At 36.5% G+C, this 25,418-nt stretch overlaps 1 protein-coding gene across 4 annotated transcripts; it reads right to left on the bottom strand.

Moving 5' to 3' along the window:
• Positions 1-439: 439 nt before the first annotated feature.
• Positions 440-24,309, bottom strand: LOC111838785 (uncharacterized). 4 transcript variants are annotated; one of them, XM_023802093.2, is made up of 18 exons: positions 24,292-24,309; positions 21,029-21,119; positions 19,549-19,600; positions 18,890-18,919; positions 16,604-16,630; positions 16,261-16,437; positions 14,837-14,985; positions 14,609-14,698; positions 8,259-8,331; positions 7,982-8,145; positions 6,850-6,955; positions 6,728-6,754; positions 6,464-6,640; positions 5,073-5,227; positions 4,811-4,900; positions 4,379-4,508; positions 3,372-3,535; positions 440-1,070 (listed from the first exon to the last, which is right to left on the bottom strand). In XM_023802093.2, exons 2-18 carry the CDS (start codon positions 21,038-21,040, stop codon positions 891-893), a joined length of 1,803 nt encoding a protein of 600 aa, XP_023657861.1. In that variant the 5' UTR covers positions 21,041-21,119; positions 24,292-24,309; the 3' UTR covers positions 440-890. The 4 variants fall into 4 exon arrangements, with proteins under 4 accessions (XP_023657861.1, XP_023657862.1, XP_023657863.1 ...); XM_023802094.2 differs by lacking the exon at positions 24,292-24,309 and adding an exon at positions 22,086-22,103; XM_023802095.2 differs by lacking the exon at positions 24,292-24,309 and adding an exon at positions 21,342-21,359.
• Positions 24,310-25,418: the final 1,109 nt, after the last annotated feature.

Raw genomic sequence — 25,418 nt, forward strand, 5'->3', positions numbered from 1 at the left:
GACTGCTTTATTTTGGCATACTGTCATCGTTTAAAGATATGAATTGATATTTCTTAATTGAGTCAAATCGTATGGTGGCCTTAAGAATTGAGTTATCGATTAGAATCGATTAATAGTTACATCCCTATTGCATGAGTAGACTTGAATATATATATATTTTTAGTTGATCATTTTTTTCCTTTTTTCAAGCTACATCATTGGTAAAGATCTGGGTTGGGTAAAATGTGAGATGGAGACCATAGTATGTCTGCGTGCATGTATAGTGTTCTCATGCATACATACAAACTGTACTACATTAACAGTCCAGTATGTACTGAGTGAGTATGTGATTTCAAATGCACTACAGTTTACACTGAGTATTTTTCTTATTGTATAGAGTTTTTGAACATACTGTACTTTATCTGTAATGTCTACAGTTATGTGAAGAAAGGACAAGGAATCATCATTACCACTTTTAATAACAAATAATGGTACTTCTACTGATGTTTGAATCTTATTTATTATTTCATTATCAATTCAAATGATCAGATTTATTCAAACAGATGTATGGCAATATGATTATTTAGAAAATCACTGAAGATCAAAACAGTATTTTCTCTGGTCATAACACATTCATGATCTATATAAGACTAAACTTAAACATATTTTAGCATTTTAACAGACAAATAACACTTGATAAAGTTGTGTATAGATATTCCGGATTTAAAAAATGATTTTCTTCTATTTCCACTCCACCCTGTGAGTCGTCCATTTCTTTGTTTTTTCCTGTCCTTTACCGCCACCCCCCTGCATACACTATACTTTCTGGTTTCAGTCGTGAGCCCTCACCTTCTTGGCTGATTTTAATTTTTTTTCTGGACACCAGCCAGTGCCCCCTGTTATATTTCCTGTTATCCTTTCTTACTGGCTGACATGGACCCCCAGCCTGCAAGCAGAAGGTTAAGGAGCAGCAGAAGTGGCCATGGAGCGGCAAAGGTGGGTGCGGCACTGATGTAGACCTTGCGCTTGTGGAGACACTGCTGGGGGCGATAGACTTCATTAAAGCCCATCTTAGCTGGGAACATCTTCACCTGAGGGAGGAGAAAAGGCAAAGCATAAACATAGCTGATTTAGGGTTACTCCTATAAGTACGACGTGAAGATTTTCAGGATTTAAGCAATTCTTATAAAAAGTGTACACTATAGTGTTATATAAGTCTTTAATACTACTATTTAGTAACTTAAGTCTCTACCACAGTTTAAGCAAGTTACATATTTTATTGAGAAGTGCACTGTTGAAAAGTATTATGCCAGCGTATTTTGTGCCCATCTGAAAATAAATAACTTTGTTCCTGAATACTATTTATTTTTCTAATTGCAGCTGATGGATGATCATCGATTCAGCTGATGGTTGTATTTTAAGATGCAGCAGAAATGCCAATAAATTGGATAGAATATAAAGTGCACCTTCAGGAATACTCTTATATAGCATTCATCACATCCAAACTTTCTGACAGATGAGGTTTTAAGTAAGAAGTAGTGCAAAATTGTACAGGAGACATAGAGCCAAATCTCACAAGCAGAGGTGGATAGTTCAGGTCCAGAAAGTAAAAATTCAGATCAATATTTTGTTTCAAACAATCCAATTGAGCATAAAGAACCACAGTCACAAAGTACTCATTTGGTTTGTTGAAAATAAATCTTGGTTTAGATTTTTACTTTCTCGGCCTGAACTATCCATCTCTGCTAATTAGACAATTCCTCTAATGAACTACAGTGTCCATACGCTTTTACCCATACAGTATAATGACTTACTTTTAGACTTGTACCTTAATCCCAACTGTTTCCCTAAAGAGCAGAGGCTAACATTATGAGACAATGTTAAAAGTTCCATTTTTTTTTTACTAATATAGACCCTTGGCTATGTTAAGGCCTCTCATATCTTAACATGTAAACAGTGGCATACCTTGTGATGAGTGAAATAGATGAGAGCAGCTTTATTCATAATACTGATTATTCATAATCAGCCGCCAAATGCAAAATAACATTATTAAATGCAAGTCACAACTAGTCAGTAGGGTTCATAACCTGTTGGATATCTTCTCCACTCATCTTCCAGCTTGCTTATCATATCTGATGGGTCAGCCCTCAAACAGTGGTTCTCATGTACCATAGTCTAGTACAATGACAATTTCTGTGCAAGCTTCTGGGTCAACTTATACTATGACTGGTATCAGCAGAAATGCCACACATTTCATGAATAACTAAACCTTGCATAGGGACACGGGTATACACAGGTATACATGTCAAAAACACTTATTTACTTAAAGGGAAGGTGTATCTTTTCAATGAACCAGACTGTTGGCAAGCATTGAGATGGAAGACACAAGGCTAGACATAAAGTAAAGAGTGAAAAAAGAATGAAAAGAAAATAACAGGTATTTAATGCTTAATTGCTCAACAAGTAAAGCATTATATTAACAATACAAAGAGTGTGGGTTCAAATCCCAAGGAGTTCACATAAAATTGTATCTGATCCCTCTATTAAGTTGATTTAGGTAAAATGGTCAGATAAATGTAGCTTCAATTATTAAATGATTAACTTTTAGTTGGTTACTTAATAACATAGGAATTTGGGAACTTTTTTTTATTTTATTTTATTTTACCCACAGCATCAGTTAAATATACCACATATTCAGTAGAATGCAAAAGTCTTAGGCAGTCAAAGGAAATTTTTAAGCTATTTATATGAGTACTATGCATATATTTGGTCAGAACAAAAAAAACAATTCAATATTAGAAGATATGCAAATTAAGAATAACACAACAAAAACTAACCGGAATTTCTTCTGTTCTCTGAGTTAATGATATCTTGTTGGATGGCTGGACGAACACCAGTTCAGTTCTCAAACCTCTCTTCAGGGGCACCTCAGCCATTCAATGTATTTATAAATTTTCAACAAAAGCTCACTTAATTAATTTATTGAATTCATTTAAAAAGTCAGTGAGGTTTTGATTACCCAAACAAGGAGCGCTAGTGGTTGAGTCAAAAAAAATCATGGGTGTATTGGACGATTGTTTCACATACTGGGGTGACTTTACGAGAAGTTTTGAAGTGGCTGAACTGACATACTTCAATTGAAATTTTACACCAACATGCAGATCATTTACCAGTAACCCTGCTTCGTAGTATAGAAGTATAGATAAAACTCAGGGATTATTAGGGGTAACACACTCAGGAAGATAAAGCAGCACTTACAACATTGTTTGACCACCTAAGACTTTTTGCACAGTACTAATATATATTTTATTGCAAATATGGAGTACATATTCATGTATTCAAAAAAAAACTGATTGCACAAAATACTCAACAACTGAAGTTTGCTTTCTCACCAAGTCCCTGCTGACTGTGATTGGTTGCATAAAGACAGTCCATACCACTGCCTCATCGCAGGTGGGGGTAGTCAGGGATCCATTGTAACGGTAATACTTAGTCCGGTCCACATCTCCAAGAAGACAATCTAATGAAATTGGTTCATGCACATCTACAGCGCTATCTGAAAAAAAGTCATGAAAGATTTCAATGTATATTGGATTTAATATAATAAATGAGATATCCAGTAATAGCCAGTGGGGTGGTGTTTCTCTAGCCAAATCTCTAGAATTTGTAGAAAAATGCCTGACCCTTGGCTTGAAGCCCAAGCTTTGCTGTCTGCAATGTGTTTCAGAGATAGAGATGCTTCACTATCCCCGTGGGGACACAGGGGAGTAGGATGGCCTACGTGAAAACGGTTTAATTCAGATGTACTTGCTTGAATAGGAAATAATAACCATTTAACTTGCTCAAGAAAAGACATAGAGTTCTAAAACAGTGGCCACTGTCTGTGATGTGACACAAAACAGTGTGCAATTGCAACAGAGTGAAAGGGAAAAAAAAGATTCATTTATATTACTTAGATGTGAACAGGTTATGTATTGGAAAGCAGTTAATCCAAAAACCAAACAACACAATTAAATAATCCTGAAAATACATCAAAATTCATCAGAAAATGAAATAGGTCTTGAAAATCACTTTCTTTAGCAGTACCGTTTTAGTCTGTAGGGCAGCAGAAGGCATATCTGTCAGTATAACTAAGCATATGATTTTGAAACAGACCTGGCATAATATTAAAAAGTATCTCACTGTAGGAAAAGCTGTAGATCGTGTCAGACAAAGATTAATTTTTGGTGTGCTGCGAACAAGCAATACATTATTATCAGACAGAAACAATAATATCAGCCAAAGGTAACTGTGATGTAAACAGCCCCTTTACTGCACTTTTGTATCTGAACTAGAGGTAACCAAGTCTTTACAGTGAAACAAGTATATGCTACCAATCAAGAACTTCTTAACCCCACACCTTTCTCTTGTATTTGAGTTAAATACGATGTTAGGACCTTCCAGCAGTTCATCTTGAATTCTTTGCTTTTTAGCTGAGCTATATAGCCTGTCCCATGGTCCAGGCGTTCCTTATGTTCCTCATCTACCACCTGGACAGAAAAGAGATTTTTATTTACCAAAAAAGATGTACAGTAATTAACACAACGAAGGTAAATTAAGGTAAGCAGTGGATCAGTGGATCATATGGTATTTTGCAAACCACTACGATGTCATACTCATATTCATGTTATATTGCTTTTTACAACATTGCACATCTTGTTACATTTTTATATTTGGTTGTGAGACAATTACCAGGAATAGGGTTCCTCTGCTGTGGATTTAGGGCAAGCTGGATATAAATGGATGAGATGCCATTAATGGATGAAGCCCTTAAACTGTTATAGAGATTTACCTCTATGAAGAATCCTAAGACAGCAAGTCCTTCCGGATGCTTCTTTGCTTCGTTCATGGTAAGCCCTTTCATTATATTAACAATGTGCATCTGTCAGACAACGGAAAAAGAATAAACTATTAATAAAAAAAATATTGTATTTATTAATATACAATAATATTAAAATTAATACTACCATAATGACTACTACTATTAATAATAATAATAATAAGTCAGGAAGAATTAGACTAAATAGATAAACCATTGAGACTGTTTCTCTTACCTCCATTGGATATCTCTTGGAGTTCACCGTGTGTTCAGAGCCGACAGAGGAGTCAGAGGAACTTCCCCAGTGAAAGTGAAAGTGAAGAGCTGAATACTGGTGGTTGAGGCCCCCTCCACCAATTTCCACCATGTTTTCCACTAGCACACAATTAACTGCAAATAGAGCATGAGGGAAAACTGGATTTTCAGTACAATGCATTCTCTACACCTTTGTCTGTTTGAGCGTTCTGATTCTAATATGAGGTTGGTGTGCCCATTGTTGCTATAATAACCTCTATTCTTCTGGGAAGACTTTCCATTAGATATTGAAATATTGCTGGTGGGATTTGCTGCCATTCCAGTAAGGTATCAATGCTGGGTTATCAGGTCCCATTCTGTGACTTTATGTGGCTGCCACTTCGCTAGTGAACTTGCTCCCAGCGGTTTTGACTTCCACGCTCACTTCACTTGCAGTTCACCAGGGCAGCTCTAGCAAACTGAATTCTTAGAAAGATGGCATCCTATGATGGTGCCAATCTCTTCTGCACAACAACGTATTCTACTGCCAGTGTTTGGTGCATAATACTGTGCAAATGTCTTATGCAGTCAAAGAAAATATTTAAGGCTAGTTGTCTGGGTATTAAAACATATGCAAATTAATAGTAACACAATAAAAAATAAAAAAGAATTTCTTCTGATCTCCAAAAATTGCAGACATCTTGCTGGATGAATGCCACTTTGGTTCCCAAAGCTCTACTTAGGGACACCACAGCCATTCCATGTATTTGATAAATTTCTTCTCACACTCAATCAATTAATTACCTTAATTTGCTAAATGTCATGTAGTCACAAGGTACGGTATGGTAAAATCCGACAAGTTACACCGATAAGCCAGTAACCCTGCTTCGTAGTATAGAAGTATAGATAAAACTCAGGGATTATTAGGGGTAACACACTCAGGAAGATAAAGCAGCACTTACAACATAAAGATGTCAATGACCAGACTGGGAAAAGACTAACAAGAAAGCACTTAAATACAAAAAATCAATTAGACATTTGGTAAACAGGTGGATTCCACATGAGGTAAACAAGGGGGCGTGGCACACAGGAGGAGGAGGGCATGACACTAAATAACCCAATGATGTATTGATTAGCCAAACAAGGTGTGGTAGTAATTGAGTCAAAAATATATTGGGTAATAGAGTGTTGCTGAAAATTCTGGGATGACTTTAGAAGAGGTTTTGAAGTGACTAAGTTGAGATACTTTGACAGATGTAATATCATAGTTTTCCACCAACCATGAATATCATTTAAATGCAATTGTTTTTGAATTCCTAAGATTTTTGCACAGTTCTGTATGTAGTTGTGAATGCACTGCTAATGTGACAACTAAGAGTGAATGCTGTGTACCTGTGTGCCCTGTGTTTTCAATAGAGCGGATACTGTGGGGACTGGAGAAGTTGGTGAGGGTGAAGGCTTTAAGGCTAGAATCAGGGATGACATCCTTGGTATTGATGCTGATGGGAGACTGTCTTTCTCCCCCACACTGAGAATGAGGCAGCATGTGCCAGTGTGACGGGACATATTCTGGTGATGAGAAAGAAAACATACTGAGCTGAGTGAGAGAACAGTCAAAAAGAATGATTCTTTTCCCTATAACCTGTTTTAGCTTACCACAGTCATGGTAACACCATGTATGACCTGAGGGAGAAACGTAAATGAGTCTGAAGCTGGTCTGACAGCAAAATCAAGTCATAAAATCACGCACAATAATGTATTGTTCATTTACTAGTTACCCCCGTCAGATAGTATTGCTGGGGAAGCGTAGATTTTGCGGCCATTGAGATTTTGTATGGGTCTATAAATTTCCTCATAATTCATAGTTTTTGGAAATTGTTCTACCTGAAGCAGAAAGTAGAGAAGAAAAGTGAAAGACTTATTTAACATTGCCATTAAGCTCTAGAAAAAACTAAGAGACCACACCATAATCTGCATTGTTAAATTCTGCTTTAATGCTGGTTCTGCTAGCAGAAGGCTACACTGAGTGGCAGGTTGCTTCTACGCTCAAAATTTCTAAGACAGCAGTACACAAGAACAATGTGAAACAGGAGACACAGGGAACAACCAAACACTAGCCAGGTAGAGGGCAGAAGCGACTTTCTAATGACAGAGATAACCATCAACTTATCCAACAGTGCCTCATAAATCGGATGATGACCTCAAATGACCTTCAAGATGAATGGGAAGCATTAAGTGGTGTGAAGTGCAGTTAACAGGAGCCTAGAAGCAGCACTGAAGTCCCATAAAGCAAGGAAGAAGCCAATGAGAAGCAGGAAAGAGCCAGGCTGAGAAATGAATGAAACAAAATCTTGCTGTAGTCTCTTAATTTTTTCCAGAGCTGTATTTAAAACACCATCTTTCATTTGTATTTGTTTAGAACTTACACATTTCAAGCTGGTAAATGCTTTAACATGTAGCCAATTTTTAATTCACATTGCAATAACTAACATTTTCTATAACTAAACATTAAAAACATGAACAGGACAAGAATAGAATAATTCATGACCTGGTTTTCTTAAATCAGAATCCAAATTGAAACATATTGTTATTACATCACTGTGCAGACTTTTTACTGTATCTGTGATCATCAAGTGCATATTTTGCATTTACCATATTTTTCATATAGATATAGATTCCCTTTCTAGCACACCTCTTTTCCAGGAATATATATGATAATTCAAAAAGTTTGTTATGCAGTTAGATGTCAAATGTTTAGCTGAGTTGAAGCTTTATTCATGACAAACATGCTGTTTTAGGTATTATGTCAACCCCCTGTGACAGTGAATTAAACTGAAAATGAAAAGATTCCATCTCACCTTGTAAGCTCCTGTTATTTTTACATTTCACTGTATTTTCACTGATTCTTACCAGATCTTTGGAGACTTTAATTGGTTCTTTAAACACTGTCCACACTACCACCTCATTACAAGTTGGAGTAGTTAAAGAACCATTATAGCGGTAGAACTTATTAAGGTCCACATCTCCCAGCAAATCGCTGATGGATATCTTGTGATTTACATTGACGAAGGTCTCTACAATAGGGTGAAAGCAAACAAATCAGTTTGGTTGATGCATGAGAAAATTAGCAATGATATATTATTTTTGCTATGCCTGTATCACAATGTTAAATCACTGATCCACTCACGTATTTTTGTTATATTTGCAAAGTATGAAATCAAATTTTTCCATGCTTCTGTCGTTTCCTCTTCATCTGCTTCCTAGGGAAAAGACAAAATAAATTATTAATAAAAGTTCTTGTATCATATGTTCTGTGTCAGATGCCATATTGTCATATAATAAAATTATAAATAGCTAAGAAAATTGTACATATTTTACACTTGAAATGCCCTTTTGACATAACCGACAATCAAGAAAACTCCCCCCCATTCCATCCCACCCAGTCGCAATATTTTGCCTTGGGCCAGGAAAATGGTCAAAATACCGGTCTGCCACACCTGCCCCTCGAAACGTCCGTGCCCATCACTGACCTGCATTGATATCCTAAGAGCTGCAGGTCATACAATCTGCTTTTCATATTACCTTTGTGGGCAGCAGGAACAACTTTGAGCTCAAAGTCAACATGCAAGAAATAAGTCTAAGTAAAAAATAAACCTTCAAGTACTTCTTTCATTACCACATTTAAACTAACCCAGTTTATGTTGCCAAGAAAAAGTCTTTAGGTTCCTAGATATGGGAAATAAATAGACTCAAACGGCTATACCATCAGGATTGGTTTATCCACCCAGATGATGAGTCATACATACAACTTCAATCTGTTTATCTTGGATAGGGGCCTGGAGCATCTCACACAGCATAGGGAACCAGGCGTGGGATGCCATTTCATTGCAGGGCACATACTACTGGCAATTTAAAGAAAGTTATTACCAAAATAGTCTTTGAACTATGGAAGGAAACCTAGGAGAGAACATACAAACTCCAAATAGAACAGGAATCTAACACACTCGATGTGCAAGACAATGGTGCAACCCACTGAGGCAACATGATGCCAGATGATCAGTCACATGATTAAATTTGGTCACAGTTTATAACAGAAGCACAAGAATGCAGCAGTATTATCATTAATCAAAAGCAAAACTATAAGAAAAAAAAATTGTACACTGAAAGATACAAAAATAAAGAACTACAATGAAACTAAAACTATTCTGTTATTGGTTTTGAAAATACTATATACCTAAAAGTAATGATTTTTTTTTATTTAATTTTTAATTAGCATTAATTATACCTGGAATATTATTTGCCTATTTTGAGGACATTAGTACATAATGCGCTATGTATCCATGTAGGATTCACTAAAGATCAAATAAATAAAATTAGCCCTACAATGTTCAGTGCATACTTAGAAACAATAGTACTATAACATAAACTCAAACTAAAATATATAATAACTATGGCTGTGAATGGACAAAAAAAAAAGTCAGTGATACCACTGGTCGGAATGCTCTGTATGGCTCCCTAGTAGCATGTGGTGAGGATAGGGTTTCGAAGACTTGCGTTCCTCAGCTACCATAGCTGCACCTTCTTTACTCGAGTGGAGGTGATGAGCGTCCAACTGAGTTTGCCCAATGCACTCCAAGAAATCTGCTGCTTCTGACTTTCTCCACTGTAGATCCCTCATTATGCAAGAAGTGGACCATGGACCACATGGACCTTTTCAAAGTCAACAATTATTTCTTCCATTTTGTGCACTACACTTGAACTAGGCACAGCCACTTCACCTTCAGTCACTACAAATTCATCACCCACTACTGACCCACCACTGTCATGTCATATGCAAACTTGATTATGCTGTTTTCCCTTTATAGTATAGTTATGAGTCAGCAGGGTCACCAGAAGTGGGCTGAGCGCACAACCCTGGGGGAAGCTTCCACTTCCCCATTAGCTTCTATGGGATGATGGTTTTGAAAGTTTAACTGAAGTCAATGGACAGAATTCTAACATACTGTAGGAGTCATTCCTATTCAGGGAGCAAAGGGCCAGGTGAACAGCTGGAGATATAGAATCCCCAGTAGACTGGTTAGGATGAAAGGAAAACTGGCTGAGTCCAGTTTTCATGTGCCCCATGACAAACCTCATGAAGCACTTCATAATGACAGGTGTGAGTGTGGCAGACTGTTGACTTCTTCGGATCATATCTGATGCCAGTGCCCTTGATGCATGACCACCTGGCTCAGATAAATGTTGATGATGTGTTTGAGGACATCAGCAAGTCTGTTTGCACATTGCTAGGGATGTTGTCTGGTTCAGAAGCTTTGTGGGGATTCACTCTTGACTGAGTTCTCCTCATATGAGATATGAACAGACACCTCATGAATAAAGATCTTCATGTCATTCAGTGCATTAAACCATGAATAGAAGATATTTAATGCCTCTAAGAGGCAGGCATTGCTGTCATAGCTCTTCCATGAACCACAACAGGTACCATGAGTCTCAGTTATCTTGAAAACAGACATGGAATCCTTGCCCACATACAGTATATGCTTTGCTGCCTTGATCTTGTGTAAAGGGCTTGCCCTTGCTGCCTCCTAATCTGAAAACAGCACTGTGGGCTTTCAGCGGTGTTGGTACCTTTGCTAACATCCTTGATTTCTGGTTGCCTCAGGTAATGAAGGTCTTGGAAACAGTTACATCATCTATGCACTTCACATAATCAGTGATGGATGCTACATGCTCCTGAGTTAATATGGTGCCCACAGGTGGCAGCTTTCTTGAACATGTTCCAACTTGCATTTCACAACAGTCCGTAATAGTTCAGATATCTTCTTCTGGCTGGACTGTAATCTTTTGTTGGGCTGGTTTGGCTTGTTTGAGCAGTAAAATGTATGCTGGCATTAGCAATACAGACATGTGATTTGAGAGACCATGGTGGTGCTGGGGAAAACGTGTTTCTTTGCTTTGTATCCGGTTTGTTTTCTCGAAAGTTCACGTGCTAGCTAGGTTACCTGAGGCAACATGACAGGACAAAAAAGCAATTTTCTCTCAATGACAAATATAAACCCATCAAAACATATGATAAACTGCCAAAAGTGAAACAATGAGATGCAGCAGCGAAACTGCAACAAGCTGTGTTTTATGTACAATACTATACTGTATTATATCATATTTTAATTATACACTGTTCAGTAATCTGTAATTTGAAAAGTATATGAAACAGCTGTACTGTATTTTTAAAGAGTAAATACATATCAATAAATAGCGACGCTGTCCGTTTTATTTCCTTATATGCATGTAATAAATATACAAATGTGAATTAGATGGTAATCTGCCTGAGACAAAGAAAAAGAAAAAAAACGATGATCATCCACTTGTAGTGATCAATTTCATACTGACAGACATGATAACTATAAGTGAGTCTGCTGTATTTGCTGTAAAATATAGTAGAGTAAAAGTCAAAAGTGTCCACAGCTAATCCTACTTAATTATGACAGTATGACAGATATGTCGAAAATGTACTTCAGCACAGTAACAAAGTCATTGTTCTTTGTTACTTTCCACCACAGTATTTATATGATTCATCACTATGCCCAGATGGCAAACTAAAATAAAATACATATTTGTAACAGCATATACCTGCATATTTTTAAGATTACATCTATGCCACATTTAACAAACACGACTTAGGAGCATCTTTGTGCAACAGCACTACCCCAGGCCTGGTGTCAAAGTATGGCAAAAGAAGTGAGAACATCCAGGAATGCAGGGAGGGATGAAAAGCAGCCACAATGAACTGTCGCAGGAGGTAGAGACCACCATTGGCGAGTAACTGAGTACCACAGTGTTTACACACCATGCATTGCGCACAGAGATGCACAGATCACATTTGTGAGTGTAGGGTGACCAGATAATCCATGTCAGGGAGGACACATAGGATTTGTAAACTACCATTTCAATTAAAAGGAGCTCGATTCTGCTTATGCGCTGAGTTCTTGTGGAGTGTCTCGTAAAGTCATGCCATTGTCAGTAATGTTAATGTGAAACAGGTGTATGAGTCTTCCAATCAAGGAAACAAACCAATCAAAGCACAAGACGAACTAAACAATTTAGCCAAGCACAAGAGCCTTTCAGTTTTAAATCAGTTTGTAAAACCTGAAGCAGCTCAAAGTGTCCTCCCTGACATGGATTAGCTGGTTCACTATTTATGTAATGTTCTATGAGAGCCCTCTCCTGGTTCTTTGCAGTGATACATCATTAAATCAGGACCACAGGTCGATCTTTCATTTTACACTTATGCTAATTTTTCATTTAAGTGATCTGCATAGACTTGGTTTTCTTATGAATTGAATGGATTTTTTTCCTTCTCTCTCTCATTTTCTTTTGCTTCATAAAAATAGCCCAAGTGCCCCCCTTGAGAGAAGACCTCCTAGTAAGTGCCCCCCGGGTTATTTGAGTTTGACTTTAAAGCCCTGAGCCCAGAGTGAGACAGAAGTTTTGATACATGGGACAATTTCACAAAGACACCTTCTGTATCAGCCTTAGATATGTATCAGCCTGTAAGATATTTCAGGATTGGTTATACTGTCCTCCTGAGAGATCTTCAAATAGCTTGAGAAAACCAATATGAGGAATTGCAGATAAGGCACTAAGTACCTGCTCCAGAAACACATGGCATGAAAAAGTGCCACTTAAGTATTATGTTCACACAGTCCCTGAAGTCACACGAACAAGATTATCCATTACAAGGAAGCTGGTGATATTAGTGACCTGACTAGGAGAACAGGCTTACATGGTCATTGTGCATATAGGATACATAGGACGATGACTGTGATGGAGACCATTCAAGCTGCTGTCATGCAACACCTTGCATTTGCTTTGTCATTTTATCAGTTCTGTGACCAACAGCCACAGGCTAAGGGCTCAGGGTGTGTAACACAGCAGAATGTCAACGTGTGCGCTCACTTCTGCACCCACAGTAGCCCAGAAACACAATTAAATACTTTTGAACACAATTAAAATTGTTTAGCTGATATACTGTATAAGGTCAGATTGGATAATTTGAATTTATGGAACTAATGATTTAATACAACATGATATAAAAATCATGAATTGTCATCATAAATGAAACTTATCAAAATGTCCATAAAGTAACTAGGATGTTATATTTAATACAATAAAAGTTATTTCCACAGTAAAAGTACTTTAAAGTTTTTCAGCATGTGGGAGGTTACATACAAAAGGAACAAGTCATTCATGCTACCAACATTACAAACAAACTGAAAAGTTTACTGAAAACAGACCTAATTAGTAATATTTAACTCAATCTGCATTCTTTTAGATTTGGGTAAAATGCTTGGTAATAATTAAAATTGAGATACTGATCTTCTGTACATAGGATTCATCCATCTTCCATACCAACTTGCCCTATGCACAGTCCAGAGCTTACATGCATCCAGGATGGGGTATCAACCCATGGCAGGACACACACACACATACACACACACGCACACACACACACACACACACACACACACACACACACACGCACACACACACAGTCATGTAATCATATCTTTTTGGGGATCACTCTTTCATTTCTATGGGAAAAATGCTAATGCTAACTATGACAACCTTAACCCCTATCCAGCCCTAACCATAACCATAAGTAACCAAACAAAATATAAGAGCTTTTTTAGTTTTTTCATTGCAGTCACAGATTTTATACAATAGAGTTTTTCCATATGGGGACCAGGAAACTCACACACACAGCATTTTGCAACTCCACTACACCATAGCATGTTTGGGGCTATGGGCGCAGTAATGCGGTAACTCCTCACCCACAGAGCCAGGGTGGAGATTCATCCTAGTCTTCAGAACAATGAGGCCACCATGCAGCCTTTGCATATAAGCTTTCTATACAGACATACATGCATATATATATTATATACACATTATATATACACTATATTCACAATATCAATATTCACTGCCTAGTGTTTGTCTATTTTAATTTTATTTTTTCTTTATTATTCTTGGAAAACCACACTAATACTTAAAAAAAGATTTATACAAATCAATGCAATACTCAATGACATTAAACCTGCCAATTTCTACAGTGGGTTCCAAATTAATTAGCACACCTTACAAGAAATACACTAAAATACTATTAAAAATACATAATATAATTTAATAAATAGAAATAATAAATAAATCAAAACTAATGATATTTACATAATAGAGATAAACTCAAAATTACAAGATGCAAAAACTATTGCATTTTTTTGTTTCCATGAAACCAACCAAAATTAGAATCAATGTCTTCCAAATATTCCATTGGAATAGTAATAAACTTTATTTTTCACATTTTGGCAATTTGAGTTCATCTCTATAATGCGATTTATTTATTATTTATTTTTAGTAGTACTTTAATGCATTACGAGTCAGAGGTGTAAAAAAAATATGTATTACTATATAGAAAAAAAATTAACTAAGTTGAACACACCTGCATGGACATTTTTATTTTACCTTAGAACTATAACTGACCTCAATAAAAAATCCAAGAACAGCAATTCCGTCAGGAATCTGCTTTGCCTTTTCTTCTGCTAATTCTTTCTTCAGACTGACAATGTGCATCTGAAAAACAAGGAATGTAAGTTACTGACATATCTTTGTGTGTGAGTGCCTGTTCACAATATAAGTATTACTGAAACACATCACTTCATGGGAGAAAACGATGAAGCGAACAGAATATAGAAGCAGCACATATCTCACCTCCATCTGATACCTCTTGTCATTTACTGTGTGTTCTGACCCTGGATGGTTTTCGCTACCCCAGTGGAAATGGATCTCATTAGCTGAATAGTTGTACTTCAGCCCCCCTCCTTTCACCTCCACAGTATTTTTCTCCAATGTACATCGTACTTTAGGAGGTGAAACACAGACACACAATGAGAAACAAACAAGGAAGGAAGTTGTGAATAATGCACAGTTTCTTGAAATGCAAACTCAGTGATAATTATTGTTGTTTAACTAGGTTAGGCATCTTCTTTTAGGTTAGGTAGTTTAGAAGGATGTTTATTACAAACCCTCTGAACAAAATTAAGAAAAATAAGAATGTGACGTGGTTTCTGTGGGTCTTTAAAATGTCTTATAATGTCTTGAATATGATTTTGATAGGTCTTGAAAATTGATTGAATTGTGAAGTCAACATTACTTTTATAAAGTAGCATTAAGTCTTGGTTTTTAATGTGTTTAGGGAACATTTGTATTGGTCATGCTGTAACAAAACTACAAAACAAAACTAACGGGCAGTTCTGTCTTCTTTTTGTAGTCATGTTCACTTACGTGAATGCTACTCAAATACAACAGTAGCAAGACATTTTAATGAATACAAACACACTGTACACAGTTAGTGTTGCACTGGCATAGAAAAAGTCACACAGAGCAGGAAGGATGGGTATCTTAACACAAAATACTAAGAAAGGAAGCCTATTTGCAACACAATTTGAACAAACTGGCCTTACTGAACATTTTGTTTTGACCTGTTATTGTAAATGTATTTTAATGTATTGTATAGTATGATTCTTGTGTGTTTTTGTGTTTGCTTTAGTGATTGGGCTGTTCCTAAATTATTTGCTATTAATCAAGGTATTGAAGGTAACCAATCGTTTATGACATTTGTAATTATAGGGAATGGGAACAGGTGGTCATATTCCTTTCTGCTATATAACAGCTAGCTTGTGATTACTTTGACATTTGTCAAAACCTCTATTGGCTTTTGCAGTAATGAAAAGATCTATCAATCTGACCCTATTTGTAGAAAATTGCCTTCCTGAGTGCAGGTTCATCCTTTATTTTTGATTCATAATGGTCATAACAAGGTCTTAAAAAGTCTTACGTTAAACTGTTAAACCTGCAGGTATCCTATGTGAATTAATGCCGAGGAACTTTTTGTAGAGGAAGGAAACAACTTTCTATTTTGGACAAAAGCTCTGGCTCTGGACAACTATTTTGTTATTTTAATTTATACATTGTTTATCAGTAGGTATATATAACACACTGTAATAACACAGCCCATCATAACATTCTCTGAATATGGGAGCATGTATCCTTTATCCCAATGGAAATGCAGGCCAGTGCTCGTGTCCCATATCTGCCCTGTGCAGAATTCAGACATTAGTGAATGTAAGGTCCACCTGTGTGTCCTGTGTTGATGAGTCGGGTTATGCTGTGTGGGTTAGAGAAGTTAGTGAATGTGAAGGCTCTGAGCTGGGAGTCAGGGGTCAGCACTGATGTGTGGATGTTGATCGGTGACTGTTTCGATCCTCCACACTCTGAGGGAATGAGTTTGGCCCAGTTAGGGGGGTCTTTATCTGCAGGAAAGAAAAAGTTTAAAGAAGAAGAAAATTTGCTCATAATAACTGCCTGATTATGATGAAAACCTAGGAAGACGGAAATATTTAATGGCCAAATGGCACTGTGACTACAAGAAACCTTGAATGAAGTATTACAGGAACAGTAGTGATGACTCCTTCTTACCACAGCCTTGGTAGCACCATGAGTCACCTAAACGAGAAATGCGAAAAAGAGAATAACATTCATAATAACATTCATGATAACATTCATAATATTAACATTCATAATATTAACATTCATAACAACATTCATAATATTAACATTCATAACAACATTCATAATAACATTCATAATAACATTCATAACTCTCTCTCCAAGCAACATTCACATAATTATGTTGACTTTATGTTTGATATCATTAAATATGTACATGTTTTACAGTGTGTATATATATATATATATATATATATATATATATTAGGGCTGTCAAAATTAACGGGTTAACGCAGATTAATCCATCATCATGATTAATCTGATTAAAATTTTTAACGCAATTAACCCATCTGCAGCGCAGAATGATTAAAAATCACTGAAATGTCTCTGTCAACTCATTTCGGGTAGTTTTAGTGCGTTCCATTTCCCCTTGGAACTTGTATTCCGAGTCGGATTCCGGAGTTTTGAAGCCGGAAGTGACTACATGCGCTCCCGTTTCTCGGACATCCGAGAAATATCTCGGAGCAGCACAGAGGATCCCGAGTTCAGAATCCAAGATTGCTGTGCCCTTTATCAACAGAAGGGAAAGTTGTAGTCTTATACTGTTTAAGCACTACTTCTCATTTGTGGCTCATTAAATAGTTCGCACACGCTATACCGTCCAACTTATCTGTGGATGTGTTGCTACGGAGTTTTATATGTAAAGCACCGCACATAATGTGTTATCAACTGATATTGCTAACAATGGCAATTAACCGGGCTAGAATTGGACTTCATGATTAGTTGGATTATTTGTCGGGTTTACGGTAGTTCGTGCCAATTGTAAACGAACGAAGATAAAGACCATTTAAAATGAGGTACCTTAAATCCGACAAGTTGTCCGGCTAAGCAAAAAATCTTGCTTTTTGATATGGGTCCATGGTATTGCACTTCTGTGACAGATGGAATGCATCCGACTCATGTTCAAGATAAATAATAAACATGTTAAGTGCATATATATTCCCTTTTTTCTTGAGTCTGTTTGCTCATGCAAAATTAAATGTGATTAATATAGATTAAAAATGAATGATATTTAATCATGATTAATCAAAATTAATCCACAGGAACCCTGTGATTAATCTGATTAAAAATTTTAATCATTTGACAGCACTAATATATATATATATATATATACACACACTGCCCAGTCAAAAAAAAAAGTCACCATTTGAATTTTGTTGGACTGCCTTTAGCTTTGATTATGGCGCACAATTGTCATGGCATTGTTTCCACAAGCTTATGCAACATCTCAACATTTATCTAGATTTGCATTCGTTTCTCACCTAGATCTTGTACTGACAAGCAAGTTGAACCACTCTGTAAAGTCTTCTCCAGCACATCCCAAAGACTATCAGTAGGGTTAAGGTCAAGACTCCCTGGCAGACAAATCATCAGTGAAAATCTGTAATACTGATCCAATCATTGGTTTTTAAGTACTTGCTGATTTAAATTCAAATGGTGACATTTTTTTTGGCCGGGCAGTGTGTGTGTGTGTGTGTGTGTGTATGTATATATATATATATATATGTTTAACTTTGTATTTTTTTTTCTTTTAATTTATGATTTTATAATTTACATATGACAAGGCTTCTCTTCTGTTCATATCAGGCTGTCAACTTTACATGTAGCATTCATAAATTTCAAAAACAAGTAGGAAGATTTAATATGACAAGAAAATTGAAATGGAAAAATATTCTGGCAAAAGTTAGATTAGCAAAAAAATGCCATAACAAAATAAATAAGTCTGTGTTATATCTTTGTGTCAGATATGGTTGGTTTCTTTCTTATGGATTTTTTTTGCCATTCTCAGCTTCAGCTTGCTTCTCAAGTTTTGGTTTTGTTGAAGCTTTGTCTGATGGCCACACTAGTCTACCACCATTCAAGAGCAAAGTTTTGCAGTTTTAAAAGCATTAATGTATAATTATTCAATGTCGTACTACACAATTCATTCATGGTACAATGTTGAGTGTTCAGTCAAAGAAAGGATTTTGCCTTTTGACTCTGACTCTTATACCAGCTAATAAAGATTTTTTTTTAAGCCAAGTAATTCTCATGGCTCAGTCTTTTCTCTGACATGATTTAAAGTATAAAACCACAAATCGTCTCTTTGATATCACACCTGATGCCACAGGTTACTGAATTGATTCCCCGCAGATTTATGACAGCTTGTCAATCAACTTTTGAGTCATTTATGCCACGGGTAATTTTGGAACTCACCGGAGATTGTGTCTTCTGAGTGTGATGGGCCTGGGCAGAAAACCAGAGAATCCATTTACACACACATCACCCTGGTAAAAGTTAACTTCAGACACATATGTATTCTGATTTTCTTTGCAAGAAATTATTAGTCTGACGTGATTCATTTAAACTTATTTATCAGTACTATATACTGTATACCTAGGGACTACATCCAAACTGCAGGGACACCACCAGTATTCAGCAAGCAGGATGATGGACTCATAACTAGAGTAACTCCAGCCATAGAGATACTAAAATAAAATACTAAAATACTTGCATGTACACAGCCCTCCATAACTGGATTCAGCACAACCGCTTTGTTTACATAAAAGCAAAATACATACAGGACATTCAACTAGTGAAAATAGAAATGTATTCTGATTTGCATCAGAAACGTAAAGATACAAACACAGAGATACACACAAACTATGAATAAATTATAATTACACATACAAATAAAGACAAAAATCACTATACAACTGATCTCACATCCACACATCCTTTAGTGCCCCAGCTCAGACAAATGCTCATTTAAAGGTCTTGGAACAATAGGTATGTACATTACCTATAGTACTGTACCTACACTTGGTACAGTAGGTATCTATAAAATACCAGGCTGCATCTAAAATGATACTGACCTGTAATATGAACCAAGAGGAACATGAACTCCAAGGTAGAAGTGCTATAGATCTAAAAGAGAGGGGAAATAAAAACTGCATATACAACCAGCGCACCCTGTAAGCCATTGTATCTATGCACTTGCGAGGACAGCGTATCCAATGTAGGGTTATGGTGAGCAAAGAAAGCTCAGGGCAGGGGTACCCTAGACGGAATGCAGTCCATTGCAGGGCACTCTCTCTCTCTCTCTCTCTCTCTCTCTCACACACACACACACACACACACATGCAGCTCCTATATTCCTATTAATTCGGGGGACTCTTCATTTATTTCTATAGGAAAAACCCTAATCCTAACTATAACAACCTTAACCCTGACACAATTAACAATCAGTAACCAAACTAAATACAAGACTTTAGCTTTTTGATTGCATGCACAGATTCTTTTTTACAAAATTATCATATAGTGTATATAGACTAATCACTAAAGCAATACATTAATTATAGAAAGAGAGTACCATTTTAGGCAGTCAAAGGATATTATTTTTAAATAATCTTCATGTTGGTGTAAAACTATGATATTTTGTCTGTGAAAGTGTTACTTTAACCAGTTTAAAACCTCTCCTAAAGTCACCCCAAATACAATCCTTGTATTTGCAATATACCCATACATTTTTAAAATTCGACCACTAGCACATCTCGTATTGCTAATGAATACCTAATTAATTTTTTTAAAGTAATTAGATTAATTAATTGAGCTGGTGATGAAGTTTTAATGGAATGGCTGAGGTGCCCCTGAAGAGAGGTTTGGGAACTGAAGTGGTGTTCATCCAGCCATCCAACAAGATATCAGTAATTTTCAGAACAGATGAAATTCCTGTTAGTTTTATTGTGTTATTCTTCGTTTGCATATGTTCTAAGTCTTAATGTCTAACAAAATTGTGTTTTTGGTCTGAGCAAGTATAAACTTACTATCCAGATAAATAGCTTTAAAGATTTCTTTTGACTGCCTAATATATAATATTGAGGCAGATATAGATATTTTTAATGACTGTCCAATCAAAATATGGCGCAATCCCTAGAATATCATACCAGATGGAACTTCACAAAATGATTAGAATATTATCAGTTCATTTTTGAAACCTATGTTCTTGTTAAATGCTCCTAAACCAGGACTTTTTTTGCATTCCATGAGATAATCTTTTAAAATCCAGTATTACTGTATTTTCATCGTAATCCTGACAGGCATTTCCAAGGCCATTTGAGATTCCCCACCCGGACTGTAATACACTGCAGTTATACTTTACGGTCTAAAAATTGTACATTACAAATGGAATGGTTACAAAAAAACCCACCGCATATCACACAAGTGTGTAGTTCATGCATAAAATGTGTTTCTGGCATCTACCTATTGTTGAATGTGTGTATCTGAATAGAATTTTAGAATAGCCTTTTACTTTCCATGATCTTTTATCAAAAAAAAAAGAATGAGGTCACTTACCTTATCTGTCATTGTATTTTCCACACACAGTACTGCACAACACTGTCAGGTTAATATGTTCTTGTCTGAAAAGATCACAGTCTCTTGGCCACTGCCCAAGATAAATGTCAGAAAAAGTGAGAGTCAGTTTGTTGTGGTCCCCGTGGAGAGCCAATTGGAGGGACAAATGACATAGATGTTAGTAAAGCATTACTATGTCCAGTTAAAAACCATTACTTTGATCTTGCACAAAATGTTACAGCTATGTAGTTATATATACATTATATTTAAATGAATCATACACGACAGTACTAGTACACAGGGCAGGACTGACCATCTGGAATACCAGTCCCTTTCCTGGTAGGTCGACAGGGTTATAGGCCGGCAAATTTTGCCCATTGGCCTGAAACCCAAAATTGTATGTGTATGTATGTGTAGTGGATCAGCACAGCGAAAACCCAGGGCTCCTTTTAATCAAAGTCCAGCCCTGCAGGTAAAGTGCAATAATACTACACTGTAACAGTTTATCTCCACAGCGTTTCAACATTGTTGTATTAACTCAGCATATGATGAAAGAATACATTTATAAGTGGAATGTTCAGTTAATACTATATATGCCTATAAATATTTCACATATATAGTGTATAGATGCAGGATCAGTGAAGTGCACCAAGTATGAAAAACATTTTTTCAAATCAGATGTCGGTATATAACATCCACAGCAGCAGTGTTATTGCAGTAAAAAGTTGTTTTTCTAATTTGTGCATATTGATATATGCTATTTTTAGGGCTAATATGTTACTTTAGAAAGCCAGTAAGTTTAACAAAGGGAGGATGAAAGATCGAAAAAGATTATGTCATGATGGTACTGGCACAAGGAGAGAGAATCCAGGGAGCAACTTACAGAAAATGGGTAAGCTATTATGAACAGAGTACACAAGAAACAAAAGGGACTGGACTGGGTCAAAACAAAGGCAGATAAACATGAAGGAGCAGGGACTAATCTAAAGACAGATTTAGGGAGGGTGAACCTACTAATGCAGAAACCATGCAAAGCCAAAACGGACACAGTACTCACAATGGCCTACAGTGGACCAGGGCAAGGATAGGATACATAGATAATGAAGCTGGAACAAGAGAGACATGACATGAGTCAATTAATTACCACATTAGGACAGGGAATTGGGAAGCGACATCTACTGGCCAAATGGGAACATGGAGGACGCAGTAGGAACAGATCCTGACAGATTAATTGAGGTAAGATGCCAGAAATGTGTTCATGGCAACAGTCTAGTGTTGGCAGGCATATCATAATGAATTACACCCACCATAAACAAGTCAATGACCTTTAGCCAATTCTGTCCTTTAACTTACCCTCTTTTCATTACCCTAAAGTTACCCTAACTTTGATGTTGGTCCGGATCTGTTTTTTGTTTTAAATGAAAACTAGGGAAACCACAACATGCTACAGTAAGATCTCTGAAAAGGTCAGTCCAAAGGAATAAAACAGCAAATATATGTGGTTTTAGAAATCCTATGGGGTTGTGAAAAGTAATTCACATTTACATTTCTATGAGCTGGAAATTCCACATACAGTTAGCCAGATCCTGTGCTCTGCACCTGTGTTATTCTAGTAAATCAATTAAATATATTTCCATCACACATTAAAAATCCACTTGGCAAATGCTTTTGCACAAAGTTACATACAAGAGTGGCAGATAATGCATAATAAGCATGCAGCTATCAAGGACCCAACTTTGGTAAAAGTTAGGATGACTAGATAATATTCTAATATTCTAATTCTAATTCTAATAATCCATGTCAATGAGGGTACTTCAGGTTTTACAAACTACTTGAAAATTGAAAAGCTCCTGTTCTAAATTGTTCAGATTGTATTGTGATTTGACTGGTTTGTTTCCTTGATTGAAAGTCTCATCTAGCTGTTTCATATTAACATTAGCGACACATGTACCTGTATGATTATAGCAGACTGACCAATCAGCACACAGAAAGAACTTAAGTGAAATCAAGGTCCTTTTAATTGAAATGGTAGTTGTAAAATCCGGTCGTAGCTCAAAGTGTCCTCCCTGACATGGATTATCTGGTTACCCTAGCATAAGCTTCCAATGAGTGATCAGTAACAAGTGCAATATAGTTATGGGAACAAGAGCTAAATGAAGACAGATTAGAATGTCACATCAGAAAAGCTACACAAATACCCCCTCCCCCCCAAGAGAAAATCTAGTATGGAACTTGTCCAAGTACACTACAGGTATCCAAGACTTCTGTCCTGGTTTCATCCCGGAAGTGAGGACATAAGGCAGCCTGGACATAGAAGTCAAACATACTGTACAACATTAAGACACAATATCACAGACATTTAATTAAGCCTCTATAGTGGCAGCACAATCGATTTGTTTTGATCCGTGCTGCTGGAAGCACATGGTAAAATTTATCCGCTAATGTCCATGTGTCAGTGGTAGGCGGTGAGATTAGTTGAGGTGTTCCTTGAGTTTAATTAAGTGACTGAATTTGATTATTTACCTCCTTGTTGTGATTTCTTATTTGTTCTTATTGTGTGTCTTTATGAGAATGAGAGAGAAAGAAAGATAGAAGGAAAGATCCATTTTTTGCAATCTATCCTGTAACAAGCTGCAGGAACAAACGGCACATATCAAATTGTCCTGACATATGGAAAGACGTCTAATATCTCCTGTTAACATTGGCACTTCACTCCCAGTGTTACAAATGCAATATTAGGAAAGTAAAATAGAGCAGAATTATATCTGTAATATATGTAACTTAGCCTGCTAATGTAAGTTCATTGGGAAAACCAGCTCCTTTGCATGTAGTACAGAAAATAAAATCACATCATATGAGACTCACATGTTTCACATTATGCTTAGCAAATTAAACTTAATAAACAGTATGCTGCTTGATATCAAGCTAATGTTATGGACAATACAAAGGTTTTTTCCTAATGTTTTATATACACCTGGTCTGAAATACCAACACATACTTTGGCAGCGGTGTGCACAAACACAAGGGTGGCTTATGCTAAGCTAACAAAATGTAATATGGAATATGGTGCCTGCCCTGCATGATATGCAGTTTTTATTTCCCACAAGGCTCACTTATCAACTGGCCAGGATCGGAAATCTAATGGAGTAATGTCTTACCTGACTGTTCACAGAGCTGCAGTGTTATCCTTAGACCTCCTAAACTGATTGTAAGAAATGTGAAACAAAAATAATCATCAGGTGATTAAATAATCATATGGTTACCTTTTGGGTTTTTAGGCTGAACATGTTGGTACTGACACACCACATCCCTCTCCTAAAGCTGTCTTGGTTTCCATAGTGACAGATTCTTCAGCCCAATGTCAATCACTGTGAGTATAAGTGAACACCATTAAACTTGTACAGGTCCATTAACAGACTCTAAGCTATTGCTGCATTTACTTACTTTTCTTACACTGAACTTCTCTTTCATATACTTTCATTAAGTATGACTATGTTTTAAGGCCATTAATGTATGAAAGATTACAGTGGAAAATATATGTAAAGAGGGTCCTGCAAGTCTCAAACATGCTTTCATTTTATTCATATGTCACACCCAAATCATAACTATCTCACAAATGTCAATTACTGATTTGCTCTAAAATACAGAAATGTAGTGTACAGAAGTACTATATATATATAAGAGCAATTCCTTTTTTTGTTCTGTGCAGTTTATTGTAAATTTCCCATTTGTTCTGTTCAGCTTCAATGAAGCTGTAAAATTTCATGAGTATATACACATGGATTGGGATGGTGATGCAGTGGTTAGCACTATTGCCTCACACCTCTGGGATCATGGTTCAAGTCTCCACCTGGGTTACATGTCTGTGGAGTTTGCATGTTCTCTCTGTGTCGTCAAGGGATTTCCTCTGGGTATGCCGGTTTCTCCTCAAAGTCTAAAAACATGCTGAAGTTACTAAATTGCCTGTGGGTGTGTGAGTGTGCCCTGCAATGAGTTGGTGCCCCATCCTGGGTTGTACCCTACTTACACCCATAGGCTTTGCCCCCCCCCATGACCTTGAATAGGACAAGTGGTTAAAGAAAATGGGTAGATATACACATTTTAATTCCTTTACTTTTTTATTTACCTACTGAAATATAACACAGCCATTCTCTGGCATTTAAATTTGCACATCTACTTCGGTAGATTACTTAAATATGAATAGTAATCAATATAAAGTTTATAAAAATATACTTTATTTGTCTAACTAGAATCCTTTCAAGCTGAAAATACCCCACTTTTTTTAAAAACTCTCATGTAAAATGAAGCTAATAATTAACTAAACTAATGTCAGATTCCAGTTTTGTTAGTTATACTCCACCTTAGCATTTAATTGAGTGACTATTTGTAT

Source organism: Paramormyrops kingsleyae, chromosome 5, assembly GCF_048594095.1.
Source record: "Paramormyrops kingsleyae isolate MSU_618 chromosome 5, PKINGS_0.4, whole genome shotgun sequence".
NCBI classification, from domain to species: domain Eukaryota; kingdom Metazoa; phylum Chordata; class Actinopteri; order Osteoglossiformes; family Mormyridae; genus Paramormyrops; species Paramormyrops kingsleyae.

Coding starts and splice junctions, on each gene's coding strand:
- LOC111838785 (XM_023802093.2), bottom strand. Junction 16,631..18,889: donor CTCAGAAGACACAATCTCCG/GTGAGTTCCAAA, acceptor TTTCTCGTTTAG/GTGACTCATGGTGCTACCAA. Junction 8,146..8,258: donor TGCAAATATAACAAAAATAC/GTGAGTGGATCA, acceptor ACCCTATTGTAG/AGACCTTCGTCAATGTAAAT.